This window comes from Octopus sinensis, linkage group LG24 (assembly GCF_006345805.1).
Source record: "Octopus sinensis linkage group LG24, ASM634580v1, whole genome shotgun sequence".
Classification (NCBI taxonomy): Eukaryota; Metazoa; Mollusca; class Cephalopoda; order Octopoda; family Octopodidae; genus Octopus; species Octopus sinensis.
In genome coordinates, this window is record NC_043020.1 from 3,114,603 (window position 1) to 3,141,199 (window position 26,597).

Sequence of the window (26,597 nt, forward strand, 5' to 3'; positions counted from 1 at the left end):
TGCTAGTTCGCAAGTCAGCTGTGATTCGATGTGGTGGAGGTGACCCTCTCAAAGTGCTGATGTTAAAACACCTGAAATAATGGCAAAACATCATGACTTGTGAATGGGACTTGGGGTAACTTGTCTCACCTGTCTATGAATATGACTTTCAGGTGTTCTAACAGCCAGCACTTTGAGAGGGTCACCTCCACTGTGTTGAATCGCAGCCGACTGGCAAACTAGCAAAACACATCTATTGTGTATGTGTATTTAATGTTTACATCACTTGCACTGCTTCTAATTCATATGTTAAGATATATATATATATATATATATATACATATATATATGTATGTATGTATATATATATATAATATATATATATATATATATATACATGTAGTATATATATATATATTATATATATATATATATGTATGTATATATATATATATATATATATATGTATGTATATATAGATATATATATATATATGTATTATATATATATATATATATATATATAATATATATATATATATGTATGTATATATATATATATTATATATAATATATAATATATATATAATATGTATGTATATATATATATATATATATATATATATATACATGTATGTATATATATAATATATATATATATATATATATTGTATGTATATATATATAATATATAATATATATATATGTATGTATATATATATATATATATATATATATATATATATATGTATGTATATATATATATATATATATATATATATATATGTATGTATGTATGTATATATATATATATATATTATATATATATATATATAATATATATATATATATATAGGCATACTCAAACACACAGACATGTGTATGTGTAAACATAGGTGAGTGTGTGTATAGATGTATATGTTTATATGAATGTCTATGTATGTGTAAGAAGATTCTTGAAAATAAAAAATGTAGGGGACGGAAGTCAAACATGCTTAGCTAATATTTGTTAGTAAACGTAAGGTTTTCCATATTTAAGATTTAGGTGGAGGGTGGGGGATAAATCTAAAAGCCCTGCTCGTTACTTAGCAACTATTGGGTGCAGGATTGATTTTTGTCACATATATTTCATCTATTTTTAAGTTAAGCTGATACAAACAAAATAAATAGTAGATGAAGTAAAATCCACATTGCTTCATGAAATTGTGAAGTAAGATGGAAGAAGGTGAATGAAGTAAAAAAAAAAAAATTACACAAGAAAACTTTCCAACTGGAAAAATAAATGAAATATAAAAAAAAGAAACAAAATGAAAATGTTATCGATTTTTTTTTTTAAACAAACCTGAACAAAATATGTTGATTGCATCAAATGTATATATGATTAACATGCAGCATTAAAAATTTGGTCCCTATCATCATCATCATCATTTAACGTCCGTTTTCCATGCTAGCATGGGTTGGACGGTTCGACCGGGGTCTGGGATGCCAGGAGGCTGCACCAGGCTCCAGTCTGATCTGGCAGTGTTTCTACAGCTGGATGCCCTTCCTAATGCCAACCACTCCGTGAGTGTAGTGGGTGATTTTTACATGCCACCGGTACAGGAGCCAGGGGAGCTATACATGTATTTCATTGTTCTCATTTACTTGTGTTGATATTCATTTTTCTGCACAGTATGGGTTGGACAGGGACTTGTTAAAAGCAAGATTCATTCTCTCTGTTTTTTTCTCCATGGATTACCAAGAAAAAATATTTGAGAAAATTAAAAATGAATTTGGTGTGGAGAGGGAGAAATTAAAATATTGAGAACGTGTTTTGTGGGTGAAATCCTAATGTCCTGCATTGGAAACATAGAAATCAGAAGAAATTTAGGAAAAAATAGTGTGAGGGAGCAGAAATGTCACCTTGGACATGCTAGAAAGAATAGGTAAAGTATAGGATTTCTGGGAAAAATTTCTTTTAAGTTTATATCAAAGATCAGGTTTTTAAATATGCTCATCACAAACACAAATTACACAATAGAAAAAGATAATTTCAATTGGATTTGAGCTTTAAATTTGCACATACACACTGCAAGAAATAGCATAATTCACACAGAAGTTTTACCTAGAGTGTGTGAGTATAAGCATGTGTGTGTGAAAGGAAGTTATTTTATGGCATTCTTTTGTTTGAAGAAACAAAATTATCAACTCGACAAATGGGGGATCATATGATTGTTCATTAATTTCTGCAAAATTCTTTTAATTTATTTATTCTTTAAAGAAAGCAGAAATTGAAAGAGAGGATAAAGAGAAAATGTGACATTTGCTTTGAAGTGAAAGTAAAAGAGAGGAGAAAGTGAAAGATGTATATGTATATGAAATGGATGTGTGTGTGTGAGAGAGAGAGTGGTGTTTGTTGTGATGTATGAATTTTTTTGCAAGTATATGTGTCACTCACTTGCTCTCTCTCTCTCTCTCTCACACACACTTTTCATATACACATACATAAATAGGCAGAGGTAAAGAATACATACACCACCCGTTTTCGGCATAACATAACCCTAAACACCAGGTGTGCTTATTCTTTACCATCGGCCATAAATGCATATGCATACATACATCTTTTCTGTGCATGAGAGAGAGAGTGATTATATCTCCTCATAACATATAGAGAAATGGATGTCTTTTAAAGCAATTTTTGGGGGTTGTGGCTTATTTTAATACAATATTTATGTGTACAATTTCATAAATGTTTGTCTGAGTAGAATTTTATGTGTGCGTGAAACATCAGATGAAAGTGAATCATTAGAAGCAAATTGAAATATTGTCCAAAAATGACCTAAAAATTGTGCGACCCAGCCTAGTTGCCAAGGTTATTTTAGTTGTAAAAAAGAGTTGTTGAGTGAAAAACATAGTTTATTTGGTAGATAGATAATAAGCAGGGGGGTTTTGTTTTGTTATAACTCTCAAAGTTGTCAACAAACTGTCATCTAAATCAGCTGTTTTGTTAATTTCTGTAATAATTTTTTATTTACTTTTGTTTTAAAGTGAAAGAGAGGAGAAAGTGAAAAATGTATGAACATGTATATGAAGTGGACGAATGTGAGAGAGAGAGAGAGAGAGAGAGAGAGTGAGTGCCACTTACACATACACGTGAACACACACGATCACTCACTCACTCTCTTTCTCTCTCACACACATGCACATGTACATACAAAAAAGATGTATGCATATGTAGTGATGTAGGTACGTATACATAACACACCCCTTTAGTCACTCTCTTTCTCCCTTCCTCTCTCTCTCTCTCACACACACACACACACGTCCATTTTATATACATGTACATACATCTTTCATTTTCTCCTCTCTTTCACTTTAAAACAAAAGTAAATAAATAAAAAAAATTTACGGAAATTAACGAAAGCACATGACAGCTCTGCAAGTCAAAACGAAAGATCACCTGAGCAACTTTAATATAATACAGATGTGACTAATTCAGAGAAACATTACTTTGATTATTTATACATCGTCAGTCTTGTAATCGAACACTGTAATTTTGGTTCTAATTAAAAGCATGAAACTATTTTCACTTTCTAATGAAACCTGGTCACTGTAACTTTCGATATCATCACGTTTCACTGTTGGGTGGAGGGTAAAGTCACACGCATAAACTAAGATGCACACCTCAAGCCTGTCTCTGTTCCTGTGTGTGTGTGTGTCTGTATCTTTAGATGTGTGTGTTTGTGTGTGTCAGTTGTCACAAAAATGTATGTATACTGACAGACACAAACACCATCGCACACATATACTTGTCAGTCATCAGCCTAACATACATAACAAACATGTGAACGCACTCATATAGAAAATGTGACATCATCGTCGTTGTGGTGGTGGTAAAAGATGTCGTTTAGGATAGGTGATTAAAAGAAAAATGATAATATTAAATTCTTGTAATGCAAATACATGAATGAAAATATAGTTTAGTTGGTAGCCAAAAGCTTACTGAATCTTTTGATACCCCATACATCAAAATCGGCAACTCTGTTTTGGAATGCATAAGGAACACACACACACGCAAACTCTAAATTTTGAGTTAAAATTATGCTGTACCTATCCGTGAATAAGTACCAGTAAAACCAGGTTGGATGTGTACTATCTTGAATATAAATCTCAAAAGAGCTAATTTTCATTCTTCTGACATCTTCAATGCCTCAAAGATATTGATGAATTATTTCAACATATTAATTCTAATGAAATAAAATATTTATCTTAAGCTGGAATCCTTCCAACAAAAAGAGATTAGAAAAATGCATATTTTAATTATTTTAATTCTGTGAAATTGATTTGAATGTCATGTGAAACAGAGAAATTAAAAGAATTAAGATTTTTTTTTTTTTTAACAAATTTTATACATTATTTATTTAGCATTCCTTCTTTTCTAGTTAAATTCATTATTCTTATACATTGCACGTGTGTGTGTGTGTGTGTATTGTGAAGGTATTTGTCCTAGCAGTCAGAGTGTTGTGCTCATGAATGTAAGGTCGGGGGTTTCATACCTGAGCTGGTGGTGTTCATTGTCCTTGAGCAAGGTACTTCATTTCATGTCACTCCAGTTCAGTTGGTTGACTATAAGTACCACCACTACCACCAGAGGCTGAGGTTAACTTATAGGGGAGTGGCATCCCATTGAGGAGGAATCTTCAAGGGTATCGAAATTTAACATTGACTGTCAGCAGAAAGAGTACTCAATGCCATAGTAGAGATTAATATCTTTATTTTGGGTATGTCAGTCTCTTGCTATTTTGGAGTTTTACCTGTGTCTTTCACAGAGTCATAAGGCAAGTTATAAGAACATGGAGTCTGACTCAACCAAATCATATTCTCTCTTCAAGACTTGAAGACAGATTATAATTACTAAGCACTGAAATAGATCTACCAGACATATCAAGCCTAAACTACTTTTTATTTAAAAAGGACAAATCTGATACTGCAGTTCTAGATATATTATGCCTGAAAACAAGACAGGATGGTCACTGATGGAATGCTTTTGATCATGTCTAAGCAATCAGCTGATCTGGAGTTAAACAATTCAACACCCTTTAAGCCTCTATATGGTGGCTTGACCTGCAAGAAACAGCAGGCAAATCTTCATATCACACCCTACATATTGTATTTCTAGATACAAAGTCCAACCCATGCTAGCATGGAAAGCGGACATTAAACGATGATGATGATGAAAGTATGAAACAAGCAACTAGATGGCCATGGTTGGAATGCTCAATCATAATTTTACACAATTGGCTCTGACCAGGATAGGTGCATAAAAGAGTAACAACTGAAAATAAGCAAGAAGCTTGCTTCCCAACCACATGGTTCTAGGTTCAGTCCCACTATGTAGCATCTTGGGCAGGTGACTTCTACTATAGCTTCAAGCTGACCAAATACACGTAAGATGAGATGGTCCTGGGTGGAATGCTTTTAGTCATAGGTATACTCAATCAACAGTTTTCCCAGGGTTAAACAACAGCAGCGTCTCTTTTATTGACATGACGTATGCAGTGACAGAAGTGGCAAGGAATTAATCCAAATGCAGCTGATGTGAATGAATTGCTATTTAATTATGGACCAGCTGCAGGTGAACTGAATGGCAGCAACATGTGTGTGGGTGGTCTACAGAAACAGTTGCAGTTGATCAGAATAGAGGATGAGGGTCTGAACAGGAAATTACTGACAATTACAGTCAAAAATTATATATGTATTTATGCAAATGTGCATGTGTGTGTGTGTATAGCGAAAGTAAAGAATACATACACCCAGTGGCTAGGGTTAGGATTACATGCAGATTTTAGCATTATTTATTGCATTTTGAATTATATGATCCCAAATATTATTTTTTAAAATATGTCCATTTTAAACTGAAGTATATGTACTAAAGATACTTATTGACTATACATTCATAATGTCATAAGGCGGTGAGCTGGCAGAAACGTTAGCACGCCGGGTGAAACGCGTAGCCATATTTCGTCTGCCGTTACGTTCTGAGTTCAAATTCCGCTGAGGTCGACTTTGCCATTCATCCTTCCGGGGTCGATAAATTAAGTACCAGTTATGCACTGGGGTCGATGTAATCGACTTAATCCGTTTGTCTGTCCTTGTTTGTCCTCTCTGTGTTTAGCCCCTTGTAGGTAGTAAAGAAATACATACATTCGTAATGTCCTTTTACAACACAGATTCCTACACAACACTTTCACAATATGGATGGTGTTGAAAGGCTTGCATACTACAAAAGGGACAAAAGAGCAGCTCAAAACAAGGGAAATTATCAACAGAAGAAAGAAGGAATATTACAAAAGCAAAGAGCAAGATAGGCAGAGAAAAGGGATGCAGAGAAAAAGGATGCCATGAAAAGGGGAGGTAGACTAACAAGAGAAGACATTGGGAATGAAGCAAAGAATGCAAAGGAAAGGGAGCAAAATGCTCGATTATCGGGCAAAGTGCAAGGACCAACAGGCTTCTCACGAGAAGATGATGATGAAGAAGAGATAGAGGGTGGCTAGGTATAGAGCAAAGCAGAGGGGAGCAAAGTGTCACACCTAGGATATCAACTCATGTCAACATAAATCTCAAAATTCATGACTGTATCATTTATGTTTAAATATGTGGAGATATAGGTCTGTGTAGTCAGACATATATGTGTATATGCAATCTTGAAAGTTGCAGACTTCCTGAGAGTACAACACATTTGCATTGGTTGACTCTGCATCTAGACAAAGAGTTACTGCTAAACATTACGCCACACAAAATACGATTAAATTAGATATGAAAATATTCACAACATAACTAATCTTTTATAGACTTCCTACCCTAACTAAGCCATCCTTTCAGAAAAAACACCAGCTTAATCAACGAAATGGTATTAATAGCTCAACTCAACTGAAAGATTAAAAAACACAGATGAAGAAGAACCCGCCAGTGATAAACTAAGACAAACTTCCTGATTGTTGAGAAAGAAATAGAAAACTGGAGCCAATAGGAAAATCCATAAATGATGACATCATTAACATGCAGCAATCCTATAATTCCTGTTTATTATAAAATGGTAAGATGTGTGTGTATGTGTGTGTATGTGCGTGTGTGTGTAAAATGTGTGTTTGTGTGGAGTCCATGTATGTATGAGAATTGCCTCAACTTTCATAAATGAATAAATTTTTACTACACACTTTGGTTATTTTTCTCTTTTTAGTTACTCTACTCACACACCTGAGTGTTTTTTTTGTGTGTGTGTGTGTGTGTGTGTGTGTGAGTGTGTGTGTGTGTGTGTGTGTGTGTGTGTGTGTGTGAGTGTGTGTGAGTGTGTGTGTGTGTGAGTGAGTGAGTGAAAAGAGGAAACCTAACAATGCAGAGATGAAAGTTGAAAAGCCGTTATGTATTTTGGGCACAATGGCCCATTTTCAGAGGTGTACAGTCAAAGGAATGTGCCAAAGTAGATCCTACCATTGGGATAGCTGGATGGGCAGTGGCCCCATTTTAGTTCAGTGATTGTGCTAGGAGAGGCAGCTCCCCAAATGATGTATTGCTGGTGCTGTAGATGTCACACTGAGGGCAGTGGTGGAAGACAGGCTGTAGGTAGGTAGTGGTGGTGGTGAAGGTGGTTGTCAATGGGTGATGGTGTTGTCTACAATGGAGTTGTTAGCAGTGGTGGTAAATGTCATGGTTGTAGTCAGTGACAGCGTTGGAGGTATACCACCTTGTGGTAGCCATTGACAAGTTGGTGCTGGCAACACCAACAAACTTCATCATGGCAAACAATGGCAACGGTAGTAGCCATGCTGACAGCAAAAATGATGCTTGTATCACTGTCATAGTGATGATGTTGCTAGTCATGGTCACAGTAATGTAAGGGGCTGTTGGTAAATTATAGGAGCCACTGGCCCAACTCCAACTGACTATTAATCTTCAGGTTAAGCTGGTAGATCAATAAGGATTCCTTGATAAGGAGATTTCTTGTATTCCTCTCTATGGTCAGTATGGAAGCATCTCTCTTTGGTGGTGTTGCCACATTTGACTAAGTGCTTGTAGAAGACACATTGGTGGTCAGGTGTTCTTTCAGTTGGATCGTACTATCAATGTCATACTCCAGTTGGAGAATAGAGCACTCAGTACTTGCTGCTCACGTACCTGCTTCAACAGGTATCTGGACAACATCTTCATGCTCACTATATCCCAGCAGAATGCCTCTACAATACTGAAAAGCTTCAATGACATGGACCAGTACATCAATTTCACCATCAAATACCTGAATGACGATGGTTCCCTCGCCTTACTTGACTTTCATTTAAGAATCACAGACAGAGGAAGAATCAACACTGTGTTCTACCAAAAGGCAGCCTGCCGAGACCTCTTCATCAATTACAAGTCAGCTTGTACATAAAGAGAATGCCTGTATACACAACAGATGCAGTGATGATGCCAACCGGGACACACAGACTGCACTTTCATAGTTAAGAAATTTGCTGAACAAATAACTTTATTCTGGTTTCCCACTGAGATGCACCATGGTAAATGTCATCTTTCATAACTCCAGGTTGTAAGTGAAATTAAATAGATGGAAACTGTATGGAAGCTCTTATTCTCATATGGCAGACTTAATCTCTCCCCTGAATTAACATCACTACCTGGTTCTCAGATGCCTTTAGCAGAGTCTAATCTGCTGTAAATATCCAAGCCCAGTTGTAAACATCCGGGCTGAAGAGAACTTCCTTGTACTGGGCCCTAAAAAAACAAAGTTGCAGGTGCTACCCTTCTTTTTCTGACTAAGTCATTAAAACTTCTAGTTCTATGAAACAAATCTGTTTTAAAGATCTTCCACCATAATTCCATTTAAGAGCCTTTAATTACATTATCACACACATCAGTTTAATAAACTAATAAATGAAACTAGTTATTTTACATCTCCAAATTCTTGATTATTTTAAAAATCAACTAAAATACAGGCAGAAAATATTTCATTAATCAATTCATTTATTTCATTAAAAGTTATGGTCATTAAATGGTTAAAGGAATCTTCAAAGAAAGTAATATGCAAATACAGCAAATTATCTACATACATGTATTATCTATTTATATCACGGTAAGTTGTCTATACATATGTATATTCAGTAGATTATCTGCCATGTATTTAGATATATTTTGTGAATACAATAATCATCTGTATTTTTGTAGATTATATATATCATTTGCTGTGTGTATATAGATCATCTTCCATGTATATAGCTTATCAGGAGTCCCCACCACCCCTTGCTGGAGCCTCGTGGAGCTTTTAGGTGTTTTCGCTCAATAAACACACACAACGCCCGGTCTGGAAATCGAAACCACAATCATCCTACTGCAAGTCTGCTGCCCTAACCACTAGGCCATTGCTCCTCCACTATATATACATATATATATACATGCAGGTGGCACGTAAAAAGCACCCACTACACTCACAGAGTGGTTGGCGTTAGGAAGGGCATCCAGATGTAGAAACACTGCCAGATCAGACTGGGCCTGGTGCAGCCTTCGGGCTTCCCAGACCCTGTTCGAACCGTCCAACCCATGCTAGCATGGAGAACGGACAAACAATGATGATGATGATATATATGTATATATATATATATATATATATATATTATATATATATATATATATATATGAGTAAGTATGTATATGAGTAAGTATGTATAGGTTAATCCACTCCCCTGCAGCAATTTAATTTGACTTTTTCTGCTGGGGATGTTTTATGTTTTATGTGTATGTTTCGACACATGCACATAGATGCAGACACACACACACTGCATACAAAATGCATTTCCAATATGTTTATAATTTAAAAAAAAAGCTGTACTCCATGTATAGTGCTGCTACTACGTGCAGATGTCTATCACCTGCATCAAAAGGTACAGCTGAAATTGATATTGAATATGTGGAATGAGTGAAAAATATAGAAAAAGAGATATGTGTATGTGTGAGAGAGAAGGGGTGCATGTATGAGTGTGTGTGTGAGAAAGAGAGAGAGAGAATGACTTGAGGGCAGATGTATGTGTGTGTGTGTGTGTGTGACTCGTTTATCTTTTTATTTTCCCTCTTTTGTTCTTGGCAGATACATATAAGGTGGTGATTATGGTAATGACGAGGAAACTGATGATAATAACGATGGCAGTGACATCTGCCATTAAGTCAAATTCAAGTTGGCTTAACCAACATTTCTTCAACAAGGTGATGTTATATGGGAATTGCAGCCACAGTGGCAACGCTTGATAAGGTAAATTGATAAATGAACAAGAGGCAGTGTTTTGTTTACTCTCATTACTTTTTTTTCTTGTTTTTGTTGCTTTCCTAAATAGTCCAAACAGGAAGCAAAGAATACAGCAACAACAACAACAAAACCAACTGCCAAGGTCATATTAAAACATTAGTTAGCTTGCCAGTTTGTTTACTAACAGACACATTTAAGTTTTCTGCTTCACTAATCCTTTTCTCCCATCTTCCTCATCTTTGCAAATATCAGCTTCTTCTATTTGTTTTGTTCTATTTTGTTTTTCTTTTTATTACTGAAGATGTTTTTGTCAGAGCCTCAACTGGCAGAGTCATTAGAGTAGCAAGCAAATGCCTTTAGAGGTATTTGTTCCAGTTTTTTTGCATTCTGAGTTCAAATCCTACCTAAATCAACTTTTCCTTTCATCATCCGTTGATGAAATAAAATATCAGTCAACCACTTAGAGCTGGTTCAATTCTCTCACAGAATTGTTTGCCCAGCATGACGTGAAGAACTTAGGGGACCACTCACAGCATTCCATTTCCCCACAACTGCCATTTCTTCCAATCACAGAGAAAGTATATGCTCAGTGAAGTGTTGGTAGAACATGGTAAATGGTGAAGAAGGCAGTGAGTTGAATGTGAGGTTCTGCTGCTGACTTTGTTAATATTATTATCATCATCAAGGTGGCCAACTGGCAGAATCACTACCGCACCAGAGAATGTGCTTAATAGCATTTCTTTGAACTCTTTACATTCTGAGTTCAAATGCCACTGAGATCGACTTTGCCTTTCAACCTTTCAGGGTCAATGAAACAAGTACTAGTTGAACACTGGGGTCAATGTAATCAACTTCCCCTTCCCCTCAAAATTGCAAGCCTAGAAATTAGAAAGAAAATATTATCATCCTATTTAATGCTTCAACAAAAGCGACAACAACTACTTGTGGATATGCATAACCTTCATCAAAGAGCAATATTTCAGGCTGATATTTGAATATGTGGAAATTATGAGATAGAGAGTGATTTAAAGTGTCAGTAACACAAAGTAAGCATTTGAATAGGTTGTCCACTCTCTCTCTCTCTCACAAACTTAGTCCAATATTTCAACAAGAGGAGTTACAAACAAATGATGAAGAACATGCAACAGTAATCAACAATCATATCTGAAATGTTATTTAGTGATGTTCAGCTAAATGTTAACAACAAACAAGGCAAAACAGTTGCTGTTCTTCCTCTCCTTTCTGCTCTTTTACTACAAAACAATTGGCTTCTCAAACACAAGGCCATTTTGCTGTTGTTTAGAAAGCAGGTTTAGCAGATCTGTCTAATAAAAAAAAAAAAAAGATTTCCAAGAAGCAGATTACATGAGAAAGTAAACCAAAATGAACATTTTGTTAATAAAATTGTTTATGTACACACATACACACACACACACAAACAAACACACACACACACGAGTAGATGCACTCAACACTTCCATTCAGGTTTTGGCTCATTGTTAATCATGGAGAGAATGGATAAACAAAAGAAAGTGACACTCCACACATTCGGCAGGAGTTACATATATTATTTAAGAACAATTTGATTTGGCTCTGGGCAACTTAAAATTTTATAGGTTCGTAGAAACCAAATAAGAGAGACCAAGATTGCTTCTGGATACTGGACTGCTATTGGTCAACACAGGTCACATAATGCTATTAATTTGGTAGCGACATCACTTCCAATTCCGTATTCCAATCTGAATTCTTAGGACTACATGCTAAGAGAGGATGTTGGTGGGAACTCTGTCTAGGAAGTGGGATTTGGTTTGTTAGGAACATTAATCTGTTGGTCTGTGTGTATAACTTGATGTGTGCATATGTATCTTGTACATCTGTGTGTGTTGGTGACATCAGAGATTTTGGGTAACATAATGAAACAGCAAAAACCTCAGGCTGCCCACGCACTATTCAAGTTACCATCAATTTTAACCACCAACTTTTTATGTATCCCCAAAGCATCAGACTCTTACCCCCAGACTTCAATGTTTATCAGAAGGCCTCCAACAAAGCAAAACGAAGCAATTATTCAAGCTAAGGGAAACCACAAGAAATATGAACAATGTACAGTAACTTCTTGAAATGAACATTATGTATTAAATTTTCATTATAGACATTTTCCTGTTTTAAAACACTCTATCTTGACTGGTTTGTGTGAGGTGACTGAAAACTTTTGCCTAACCATTTTTGGTGGTCGTACCACATCTTCCCCTCTCATTCAGAACCCCTACTACAAAATATAATTAGGTATGGAAATGACTCCAACAGAACCAATGTTTCATCTGAAAAAAAATGCAATGCGAAACGTCCACTTACAAGTTGGCAATTAGTAGAAATTTACAATAGTTTAAAGTAGCCAAAGACTTTTGCATGGCACCGTGTATGTTAATGCAATTGAAACAATAGTTGGATTTTTAAGGTGAAATCTAAAATAAAGATATAATTTTCTTTGTGGATATTTGTTGTTGTGTATATATCCTCATTTAACATGCACACTGTTTATGCTGATGTCCAATTCTACACACAAATGCACCCTCCTCCTCTATATCATCACTAGCTTCAATTAACTTTTAAACCATGTAATAAATATTACATTCCCCCTACCTCATGTCATGGACGCTTCTCTCTCCCTCTTTTTCTTTCACCTTCTGTCTCTTCCGCTTATCCTCTTTTTCTTTCTCTTTCCTTTCAACAAATCGTCAAATTTAACCCAACACCCTGTACATATATATATATATATAATATATATATATATATATATTATATATATATATATATATATATATACATATATATATATATATATACTAATTTTAAATTGGTAAAGCAAAAGTTTGTTTAAATAAATGTCTAACTTTTTATCTTGAAGATTTAATCACAGAATATTTAGGTTATATATGGTTATAAATTTATATATACACTCACAGACATGGAAATACACATCAAATGCTTAAATGACTTGTACACTTATATGCAAATGTATTTATTTATGTAAACATACATACAAAATACACACACACATTGTATACACCAACAACACCTCTACAAGAATATATATATATATTATTTGAGTTAAAACACATGGGAAATCAGAAAATGTCAAAATACAACTGAAGAAAACCACTTGCATTCTCACACTTTCGCATCCCCTCCATCACTGCTAATCCACTTACAACAACAGCAGCAGCATTTTTAATCTTTATTCAAAAAATGTCAATGAAATATGTCCATTCATAATAAATTGATAGAAATACTGAAACCATAATCCACTAAGCCAGTTCTAGTTCTCAGAGCTATTGATTTCTCAATATTGTGTCAGACACTTGTGGTGGAATCATCATGAATGGAATGTCTTAGAGTTTCAGTGGCTGCATGGCTTAAAGTAGCACTGTAAAAGTTCAATCTGTGCGTCAGATGAAATGCCTTACAATATTTATTCTGGCCTCTTGCGATGTGAGCAAGATAATAGCTTTCTTCTTCTTTCCCACTAATTTTGGAAGCCCTATAATGGGTCATGGGTACTGGCCTTCCCTTACCTTTTATCTGTTCCAGTCATTGGAATGCAGCCTTGGAGGTCAACACTAGTCATTCTTTTTTGTATATATTCTTTTATTTGTTTCAGTCATTTGACTGCAGCCATGCTGGAGCACCATCTTTAGTCGAGCAAATCAATCCCAGGACTTATACATTGTAAGCCTAGTACTTACTCTATCAGTCTCTTTTGCTAAACTGCTAAGTTATGGAGACATAAACACACCAGCATCACTTGTCAAGCGATGTTGGGGAGACAAACACACACACACACACACACATATATACAATGGATTTCTGTCAGTTACCGTCTACCAAATCCACTCACAAGGATTTGGTCGGCCTGAGGCTATAGTAGAGGACACTTGCCCAAGGTGCCATGCAGTGGAACTAAACCTGGAACCAGTGTGTGTGTTTATGTTTACTGGAATAAACCAACGTTTCGAGTGGTGTTCTTTTATGTCAAATACATAACAATGGGAACTGATAAACTAAGTACCAGCCTGAAACAGAATTAACTCTGCCCACAAAGGAAGTGCTCCAGCATGACAACAGTTCAATGACTGAAATCAGTAATGTGTGTGTGTGTTTATTTCCAAATGGGGGAATAAATAAATACATGCAGCAAGAGTTTAACAATTTATGTTACAATATAAAAGCATGCATTTGAATCTACAATTTCCCTTAACATTGTTAACGAAATGTAATGTATTAACCATGTGAATAGAACTTTAAATTGTTTAACAATATTCATCTGCAGATAAAGAGACATGATGATGAATTTACCAATGGCATACCTGGCATGATGATGTATCGACTCACCAGTGATCTATTGGCTCATTATGTAATTACCTTGCAATTAAATTTTTAGATGATAAATTCACAATGTATTTACCACAATATAATTACCTGCTATAAATTTACATTGAACTAAAATGCAGAAATAGTTTTAAACTGTTGTCCACCAAACTATTTCATCTCTCCTTAATGACCACGGATTTCATATTTTTTGTTATTTTTATTATTTTATTAAACATATTAAAAGTCAGGAGGGTCTTAGTTTCAGTATTTGATTTATTCTAAATATATAACTGTAATCAGATAAAATAACGATTGATTTTATCATTCTCTTTTTCGGTCATTTGACTGTGGCCATGCTAGAGCACCACCTTCAAGGATTTTAGTCAAACAAATTGCCCCCAGTACTTAAGATTTTCTTATTTTTATTTTAAAACTGATACTTATTCTATCAGTCCCTTTTGCTGAACCACTAAGTTAAGGAGATGCAAATGAACCAAACCATTTATCAAATGGTGGAAGGGAGAGGGAGTAACAAAGATATACACCAACACTGATATATGATGGCTTCCACACAATTTCCATCAAACACATTACCTCACAAGGCACTAGTTGACCCAGGGTTATAGCTGAAGGCACTTACCGAAGGCGCTGTGCAGTCAAACTGAACCCAAAACCATATGTTTGCAAAGTAATTATAAATGTTTTATGTGACACTTATGTCAGAATTAGGATGGCCACAACTGGAAGGTCTTTCATCATAAGCCTGTTTGATCAGAGCTGAGTTGGAGCCAAACAACAATTGTCAAAATCTTTAGAGTATTGGACAAAACACTCAGCAATATTTCTTCAAAATCGTTACATTCTGAGTTCAAACCCACTGAGGTCAACTTTGCCTTTCATACTTTCAGGATCAATAAAATAAAGTGCTCATTAAGTATTGGGGTTGATGTAGTTGCTGGCCTTGTGCCAAAACTTTTAATTACTACTACTACTACTACTACTACTAATAGGGTGGTAAGCTGACAGAGTCGTTAGCATGTCAGACAAAATATTTAGCAGCATCTCCTCAAGTGCGACTGAGGTCAACTTTGCCTTTCATTCTTTTGAGATCAATAAAATGGTACCAGTCAAGCAATGGGATTGATGTAACCAACTTCCCCCTCACTTCAAAATTGCTAGATTTGTGCCAAAAATTAAAAAGAATTATTATTATTATTAGAGGAGAAAAAGAATTTGAAATATCAGAGTCAAAGAAGTTGCTATCACACTTTTCAGTCAAATGCACGGCTTTAACACTTGTTCTTAAGATCTTAGAAAAGTTTTACACTGCCAGTGGAAATATCTGAAACTTAAAGTTCAATACTTTTTGGCATTTCAGAGAGTAAAAGAACAGCTGCTGTCACGACATCAGTGACAGCAAACTAACATGGTAATAATCTTCCTTTGAGTGCTGCTTCCATACAATGGTATTATGACTCATCCAAGTCGGCTTCACTGGAACCAGAAGAGGCAAAAGATTAACCAAATTCCATTATTGATTGAAAAACAGGAGAAGACAACTTTTGTTCTAATCAAACTGAAATTAGGAAAAGGTATTGCTACTATTGTTTATTTATTTATCTTTATGGGAACGGAGGACATATGCCTGCCGTTTTGTAAATTTAACATATATATAATAGTTTAAAAATACATTCACACATATTAGAAAGAAAGAATATATTCACTAACAATTACACAAAGACACACGTGGGTTGTAACTGTTGGTGAATATATTCACATGTGTGTGTGTGTGTGTGTGTTCACAGGGAAGAGTTTTATTTTTATACATGTTTCATTGAATTCAAGGTTGTATCCAAGTTTTATCTGTTTTTACTCTTCAGTTTTAGTAAATATTAGTTTTTACTAATATTAAAAATATTTTTTCCATTTTTTTTTACTTTACAGATTTACTAATTTTTGGGTTTTTTTCCTAAATTAATTTTCAATGTTTGAATTCCATACAGTGTATCCATGCAGACCATGACTACACAAGAGATGCAATGGAATTAGCAGATGATTAGCAGAGAAAGTGGGCTTTGCATGCGGCAGATGTGCAGGTACAATAAACACTAAGAATATATGGGAGATTTTCCCAAATGCCCAGGAAGATCCTTTGAGTTAGTAGATTGTAGATAGTTTCTGTTACCTAGGACCAAATTAGCAGTGGATGAGGATATTCTGAGAGTATTGCTGCAAGAATATAAACCAGCTATTACGTTTGTTGGTAACAAAAGGCCTCTCTCAAAACTGAGCAGCAGATTATATAATGCTCATATAAGAACAGCAATGCAACATGGTGGTAAATCATGGGCCGTGGATGCAGAGGACTTGTGAAGACTAGAAAGAAATGAAGTTAGCATTCTCTGCTGAATGTGCAACATCAGTGTGTATGTATAACAAAGTGCAAATGTGTTGGGGGGAAAATTGGACGTGAGCCATCATGCATATTGGATGAGGATAGCTGCGTGAAGCATTGATTGCAAAATGTGGATGTTACTTGTGGAAAAAGGAGATCCAAGAAGAGATGGGCTGAAGTAGTAGTTGTTGAACCTCAAGGAGGAGATGACAAAAACTGAGAAGATTGGCAATTCATCATGCTCAAATAGACTTTAACAAAGATGAGGTTCTAAAAGCATACAATTAATGTCTGTACCCCTGCACCCAATCTGTACCTATCAAACCTTCTCCATAACTCATCTTCATAAAGCACATCCCGCTTTCATCCCTCTAACTACAGCACTATTTATTTAGCCATAGTTATATGAAAACAGAACTGCACCTATTCCATCATCCCTTTTTGTGCTATCAGTTATCCCTTCCCTGAAACCATTTCCCTTGCCATTCATCCTGCACTCTTCAACATCACTTCTTAACACTTTATTTTCCACTGAATGCCCCTTTCACCTGGCCGTCAACATCCTCCACCTTGTCACTATATTCACCCTACAAGCCTCTCTTTCTGTGCATCTTCTCTCCTATCATCTCCCTATTTCTTAATATAATAAAACCCATGGTTTTATTATATTGTTGCTCTTCACTAACCCACTCTTTTTTTTTATATATATTATTACCTATCACCTCCTCCTAGCTGACCCATTGCTATTTACCCTTACCTTCCTCCAAACTGAGATTCATTATTGACCACACCTCCACCCATGTTCACCTTTCACTGCATTCACTTCTATCCTCATTTCTATGTCACTCTCCTTTCACACTCTTGCAAACCTACCCACGCAGCCATCCTTGATTCTTGGCCCATATTCTCTCTTTACCCACCTTCTTCTACCTTGAGGGTACACCCTCACTACTACTCCGCCATCCTTTCTTGCTGAGGTAACCATGTATCCCCTATACAGCAAGTCACTTGTCCCTGTCCCTCAATTACACTTCAGCCTCTCAATACCTGGCACAAAACCACTTCTGTCAATACTACACCCCAAGTGTCTTATGAGTTATTTGATGACATCACTGTCACTCTCCTTTCACACTCTTGCAAACCTACCCACGCAGCCATCCTTGATTCTTGGCCCATATTCTCTCTTTACCCACCTTCTTCTACCTTGAGGGTACACCCTCACTACTACTCCGCCATCCTTTCTTGCTGAGGTAACCATGTATCCCCTATACAGCAAGTCACTTGTCCCTGTCCCTCAATTACACTTCAGCCTCTCAATACCTGGCACAAAACCACTTCTGTCAATACTACACCCCAAGTGTCTTATGAGTTATTTGATGACATCACTATTGCTAGTGCCATGAGAAAAATGCACCCAGAACATTCTGAAAAGTGATTGGCATTAGAAAGGTGATGATGATATTAAAAAAAAAAGCCACAGCCATCATATAAAAAAAATAGCAAAAAAGGATGTGATAACTTGTGAAATATCTTGGATGATAACTTTGTTTGATCAGAGCAGACCTTGGGCTAAATAACAGCAATGTAGTGGATCCACAGATAGCAATGTAACTCAGATAGAATCCTCTAACTTTCCATAATCCTTTAATCAAAAGAGATGAACACTTTATTCGTTCAGCAAGTGTATTGTTTCATTTTAATTACATAAAGCAACAATCTCCTAACCAGAAATCCAATTCACTAAAATCTCAAGAATATTGACATTTTAGCAACATTAAGCAATACTGCAGCCAGTCAATTATTATCTCATGTTATATTTAAATGTCAAAATAAACACAACATTGGCAAAGGGGAATTATCGTCATCATTATTATTGTTTTCAATCATTAAAATAAAATTCATCAGATAAGATATGTCAAAATTGATTATAAATATCATTTCTAAAGATACTGGGATGCGAAAGAGAATAAAACTGATTGCCTAGTGATTGAACTAAATTAAAATTATAGTGAACTTTCCGAGTTTTATGTATACTATAAGGAGATGAAAGATCTGATGTTTTTGTTTTTTATTTATCTTATTGCTTGGTCAGGAGTAAAGCTGTGATAGTGATGCTTCACAGAGCCCCTGAGACAAGTGGAAAAGAGGGAGGGACGGAGAGAATGCATCCTTAAACAGAAAAAAAGCTAGCCCAAATACTTACAAGATGGATACTGCAGTGACCCAAGGCTCACATGGTGTTAATTGGGCAAGGAATATCCACAGAAGGATTTGAATACAGAACCCAAAGGGCCAAAACAAATACTCCAAGAAATCCTGTTCAAAATTGACAATTCCACCAGTCATATTTATTTATTAACCCCAGAAGAATGAAAGTAGTCAAGATAAATACTGCAAGGCAGAACATCGATAGAGAAATCAGAGAAGTGGGGTCTGAAACTCTTGAGGGAGTTATGATGCTAGCTTTGGAAAGAGCACGGGCATGCAAAACCAAAAATGCCTGCCATTTAAGCAATGCCCTTTTTCATATGTGATGTAGGGGTGTTGCAAAATTTGACTTGTGTGCGTATTAATGTCCATTATGTCCTTTATATTGTATCAAAATTTCGTGCATTTATTTGTAAAGTTAAGGAAGTTATTAAAAATTGAAACTCATCAGTGACTTTTGGGGACACCCTGTATAATAAATGCCTAACCTAAAAATATTTAGTTTTAATATTGTTGATCAAACTAGATAGTATTTATGATAAACAGAATACCAAGCTAATGTGTAGCAAGAATATGATGAAAAAAATTCTTCTTTGTAAATACAAGAGCTAGAAAAGCCATTTTTTTCAATCTGTCATTTGTCTCAGTATATTATAGATCTAAATCTGATCTGGTGTAATCAGCCAATGATGTCTTGAAAAAAAAAACAGATAATGTCGAACATAATCACTGACATCTAAATAGTTGTAAAATATTAGATATCGTAAAAACAAAACACGTAAACATAGATTTCAGTTATAGAAAACAACACCTGCAGAGAAAAATCATTCAACTACACATGTATTTATGTGTGTCTGTCCACATATATATGAATATACAGTCATGCATGCATATATATATATATATATTATATATATATATCAGGAGTGGCTGTGTGGTAAGTAGCTTGTTTACCAACCACTTGGTTCCGGGTTCAGTCCCACTGCGTGGCACCTTGTGCAAGTGTCTTCTACTATAGCCTCAGCCCGACCAGAGCCTTGTGAGTGGATTTGGTAGACGGAAACTGAAAGAAGCCCATCGTATATATATATATATATATATATATATATATGTGTGTGTGTGTATATTTGTGTGTCTGTGTTTGTGTGTCTGGTGTGTTTATGTCCCCGTCATTTCGCGGTTCGGCAAAAGAGACAGATAGAATAAGTACTAGGCTTACAAAGAATAAGTCCCGGGGTCGAGTTGCTCGATTAAAGGCGGTGCTCCAGCATGGCCACAGTCAAATGACTGAAACAAGTAAAAGAGTAAAAAGAGAAAGAGTATATATATATATATATATATAATAAATATTAGGGAATAAATCCAAATTTACAGGGAAAAAATCAGATTTAGGATTAAATCCAATTTTATAGTAAAATATTATAAAATATTATTAGAGACAAAACCACTAGTTTGCAAAACAAACAAGGAAAGACTTAATCAATACATAAAATTTTAGTAAATTTTTATTAAAATTTTATGTATTGATTAAGTCTTTCCTTGTTTGTTTTGCAAAATAGTGGTTTTGTCTCTAATAATATTATATATATATACATATATATATATATATATATATATATATATATATATATATAATATATATATATATGTGTGTGTGTGTGTGTATGTGGAGGCGCAATGGCCCAGTGGTTAGGGCAGCGGACTCGCAGTCGTAGGATCACGGTTTCGATTCCACTCTGTAGAATCTCTGCTGATGTTCAGAAGGGCATCCAGTCAATTGAAGTCTGGAGAACTGCCCAGCTGGACAGCTCCGTGTCAAACCCTTACCTGCATGGAAAACTGACGTTAAATATGATGATGAAGATGATGACAGGTATAAATGTATCCGTGTGTATTAGTGTTGTGTTTGTTCCCCTAACAACACTTGACAACCACTGTTGCCTTGTTTGTCACTGTAACTTAGCAGACAAAAGAAACTGATAGAATAAGTACCAGACTTAAAAAGTATGTTGATTTATTTGACTAAATCCTTCAAGGCAATGCCCCAGCATGGCCCCTGTCCAAGCAAAGATAAAAGAGAACAATAAACAATAATTGGAAATCAGAGGTAATATATTTTATCAATATATTTCAATCGATACATTTCAATAAAACCTGGTCAAGAAATGTTTAATGAGCTCATAAATAAATTAGCAACGAACTATTAGATGAACTCAATCATTTATAGATTATTATTTATATACATAGATTATTCATACACAGGCAAATAATCTATACACACACATTATCTATATACATGCCTGACAACCTATACACAAATATACATATATGTATTGCAAATGATCTATATACCGACAGATAATTTTTTTTTTACAAGGCAGACAATCTCTATCTGTCTTTTTACAGAAGGCATGGACATCCTTTTTCAAGAACTGGTCTACATCAGGTATACCTCATCTTCAGGTGGGCCACACCACTAAAAAATTCAAGGTAATTTTTCATTAGATGCCATTCAGGAAGTCCCATAGGCTGCAGTATGCCAATGACTGATCTATATACACCCAGATTATTTAGATACGTAAGCTATCTACACCCAGATTATTTAGCCCTTTAGCATCCAGATTACTTTGTTAAACGTAATGCTTATTTGCATTATTTTGAATCCATCCTGCACTATCTCATAGCTTTGAGATTTCAATGATGTAATTGTTTATTTTTAAAATGACATTGTAGAATGGGTTTGAGAGGCCAGATCTAGCTGGTTCAAGGATAAAACGGAGAATATTTTGGCCAAATATGGCCAGTTTAAATGCTAATGGGTCAGATACACAGCAAATCATTTACATACACCCAGGTTGTGTAGATACATAACAGGTGAACTATACATAATATAAACAAATTTTCTTCTATTGACAGATGATTGATATCCATGTAAATTATCTATACATGAAAGGAAATCAATATACACATACCAGTTAACTATATCTATAACAGATGATTTATAGAGACATCGAATTGGCAAAGTCATCAGAGCCATAGAAGATGCCTTGCAGTATTTGTCCCAGCAGCACTTTAATTCCAAATCTCACTGAGGCCAACTCTGCCTTTCATCCTTTCGGATAGAGGACTGGCAGAAATGTTAAAGCATTAGTGGAGCTGCATTGCAGGATTTCTTCAGGTTTTTGCATTCTGAGTTCTTCAGTGGTAGTCTTAATTCATCCTCTGGTTTAACACCACCACCTGGTTTGTTTTTGTAGGGGCAGGGCTTATATATATATATATATAATATTAATTAGAGACAAAACCACTACTTTGCAAATCAAACAAAGAAAGACTTAATCCAATACATTAAAAAAAAAAAAAATTTAATATAAAGTAAATAAAATTAAATTCACCACTACAATTGTTTCGTGTCTCTTCAAAGGACATTCATCAGGTGGATTTCAGATCTTCTATTCAATTTTATATATATATATATGAATTTTGGAAAATCGTACAATGGTTTCTGCATCAAAATGAATTTGGAAACCTCAGAATCAAGTGTTAAAGAACTGAGACAGTAAAGGCAAGATGAATCTTAGTAAAGTGACAAATGCACATGTTGGAACCATAACAATTAAAGGAGACTTTACAAGAACACTTCCGTCAATCAATGTGAAGATATTAGTGAGCAAATTGTGAAACCAATACTATCAGCAATGTATATTGTGAAAAAAGTGGCAAGCTGGCAAAAGTGCCATTTTTTGTTTTATCCAAAAAGTACCACTTGTATTTTCTCCTGCTAATAAGTATGAGTTGACATCATTTTTAGAATAGGTAAATTTCCATAATTCATAGTTACCAAAAATTTCTGAAATGGTTGAACTATTTGTCAAATTGCGCAAGAAAAAAATATCCAATTTACTAAGTCAAATGCTTGGCAAAAGGCATTGGAGAATTTGAAATATGCACTTGCTGAAAATCCTGCTGCGAAGATATTTGACACCCATAAAGACATAACATTGACAACTAATGTTAGTGAGAATTCTAAATCAGGAATTTTATGACACAATAACCACCCAGTGTTGTACTAAACAAGGTTAACTTCAGCTGAGTCTAATTATGAAAATATTGAAAGAAAAACTTTAGCAATTGTGTGAACCACAAAAGCAAAGCTGTCGTTTTTACTTAGTAGAAAATTCCTACTTAAATCTGATAGAAGGCATCTTGAATTCATCTTTAACCAGGTAATGAAGTTCCAAGAGTTGCAAAGACCCATTCAGCCACGCCTGGAAATTTTTTCCAACTTGTCCAAAATCATAATGAAGAAAGAATATGGGATGCAAAGTATATTTGGTTTTATTGTTGATAAGGCTTAGGGACTTTATCTGATATTTAGCAATGATGGTGAGAGAACAGGAACAATTGTGACTGATGTATTCCAAATTGCTATTGAGTGAGTATTGTTCCAAAATCTGGGGAAACTTGAAATTTTGGGAGGAAAAAAAATCATTTTAAAAATCGTAATCTCCATAAATTTGTATATTTTGGACGACGTTGCCGGATGATTCCTTCCATTTTTATAAGCTGTTGAGTGTGGGGGAGAGGGGAGAGAGGGAAGAGAGAGAGGAGAGAGACGGGAGAGAGAGAGGAGAGCGAGCGGGAAGAGAGGGGGGAGAAAGTGGAGAGAGCGGGAAGGGAGGGGGAGAGAGCGGGAGAAGGGGAGAGGGGGAAGAGAGAGAGAGCGAGAAGAGAGAGGAGAGAGCGGGAAGAGAGGGGGGAGAAAGTGGAGAGAGCGGGAAGGGAGGGGGAGAAGGGGAGAGAGGGGGAGGGGGATAAGGGGAGAGAGGGGGAGATAGAGAAGGGAGAGAGAGGCAGACAGAAAGAGTTGACAGTTATTTCTAGCACGTCGAGTGACTTCATGGAGGTAACACTCCTTTGAGTCGTCTGCTAGTTTAACAGGAATCCACAAATAAGTTGCTGTCTAGATTTTTAAACGTGAAGATTAAAATATATTCAGAAATATAATCGAAAAAGTAATAAAGAAAAAAGTTCGAGAATGAACATTTTGAAAATCTGGGAGATTCTTTTTTCTTTGTTTTCTTTTTTGCTGTTGTTGAAAATAAAGGAACGTGAAGAAATTAAAACAAAACCTAACACAAGTGTGCATACCTACACAAGTGTGCTCCACTTCGGCCTTGTTTCCTCAAAATTTTCAGAAAAATTGATATTTTTTGAGGAAATTTTCATCAAATACACTTCAGATGGGGTAGATTCCGATTATATCGTAATCTGTAGTGAAAAAAAAAATTTTTTCCGAATATGGGTGAAGAATTTCGGAAAATCCACCCGAGTCGTCTTTGTTTCTTCAGAACTTTCAGAAAAATTCTGTAATGAAATTTTCTACAAATGCTTTTGCAGAGTTTGCCTGTAGGTTATGATTACATCGGAATTTAATATGGAAAAACAGAATGGTGAACTCGTACACAGACACACGTCAGATATCTTAGAAAATGAAAGTAGAAATTTCAAAAATAAGTTGTGATGCGTGTTTATTTATTTACTAGCAGTATCGCCCGGCGTTGCTCGGATTTGTAAGGGAAATAACTATATAAGCATTTTTAGAGAGTAATAGCAAAGACATGCATTAAAAATGGAAAAAAATGATGGTAAATTTTTTTTTAAACCGTAGACTCATCGTAGACGCGCGCTAATACCCAGAAGGGCTCGATATGAATCACGACTATAAGATACCCGAATTTGGTTAAACTGCACCGCAAAATGTGGGAGTAGTTAGGAATCTAAATCGTAGGAGACAGACAGACACACAACCTTACTTTTATATATAAAGATTTTCGTATTAAATTCCGATAAAATCGTAATCTAGACACCCTGAAAAGTATTTGTAGAAAATTTCATAAATAAATTACCTAAGCCGATTCTATGAATTTTCCGAAACTTCTCTCCCCAGCTGCGGAAAATTCTGTTCACAACAAATTCCGATATAATCGGAATTTATTGCCATTTGAAGCATATTTGTAGAAAATGTCATTAAAAAATACTCACTTTTCTGGAAGTTAAGGGAAAACAGAATCGGTGGGGCCCAATTGTGTAGGTCTGCCCATAATTAATATGTCATGACTAGAATACCTTTAATCTTCCTTTTTATAGAATTAGAAATTATTTTGGGCGCCAGGAATTTCTTCAGGTGTGGAAATTTTAAGCTTTTCGTAGATTACGTAACTTTTTTCTTTTCGTTTTGATATTTTTGAGAAAATGTTAGATCTTGTTCAATTTCTTCCAACTACCTGTAATTAAATGACTTTGGATGTTTCTACCTTCTTTATTATTAATTTCTAGAAGAAGAAAAATGCGATTTTCGTCATCACCTGCAAAACATGGGTTATGAGAATAATCTGGGGAAAAATGGAAAGAGGATTTTAAAAAAAGTTTGGAAATAAAATCATACTTTTTATACGAATAAAATCATTATTTTTGATAACAAAGTTGTCGAAAGAATTCGAACAAGATCCAAGATTTCTGTGGCGAAGAAATAATAATATGACGAGAGTGGCACATCTACACAAGTGTGCCACCACCACGACTTTGTTTCCTCATAACTTTTAGAAAATTTGAAATTTATTTCTCTTTTACTCTTTTGCTTGTTTCAGTCATTTGACTGTGGCCATGCTGGAGCACCGCCTTTAGTCGAGCAAATCGACCCCAGGACTTATTCTTTGTAAGCCTAGTACTTATTCTATCGGCCTCTTTTTACCGAACCGCTAAGTTACGAGGACGTAAACACACCAGCATCGGTTGTCAAGCGATGTTGGGGGGGACAAACACAGACACACAAACACACACGTACATATATATATATATATACGACGGGCTTCTTCCAGTTTCCGTCTACCAAATCCACTTACAAGGCTTTGGTAGGCCTGAGGCTATAATGGAAGACACATGCCCAAGGTGCCACGCAGTGGGACTGAACCCGGAGCCATATGGTTCGTAAGCAAGCTACTTCTACGCCTTTCAGACGGTGTAAATTCCAATTATATCGAAATTTCTTTTGAAAAGTTAAAGATATTTCGCTAAACAATTGAAGGGTTAGTAATTAGAAGCAGATAAAAAGTAATTCTTTCTTTACCTGTCCAAACACCGAAGGAACTCCCGTCATTTTCTGTCACACCGTAAAAAAAAGGTAACCCGAGACTTCTTTGGTCCTTTCACTTCATATATATAGTTTTGTTTTGGATTATTATAATAATTATTATCACTGCTAATACTGCTGGGTTTCCATTTCTGTTTAGGTGAGGCGGAAAATAAAATAAATCCTGAATAATGGGAAGAAATGTGGAGAAACAGGATTCGAATTTAGCGCTGAATTGCA

General features: G+C 35.4%; 1 protein-coding gene across 1 annotated transcript in view; it reads right to left on the reverse strand.

The window, feature by feature from the left end:
• The window catches only part of LOC115224048 (DNA repair and recombination protein rti1-like), a 221,225-nt gene extending 194,628 nt beyond the window's left edge, over positions 1-26,597 (reverse strand). Inside the window, exon 1 of the mRNA XM_036513009.1 lies at positions 26,355-26,597. Coding sequence (XP_036368902.1) covers positions 26,355-26,384 — 30 coding nt within the window. The 5' untranslated portion in view covers positions 26,385-26,597. The remainder of the gene's footprint in view (positions 1-26,354) is intronic.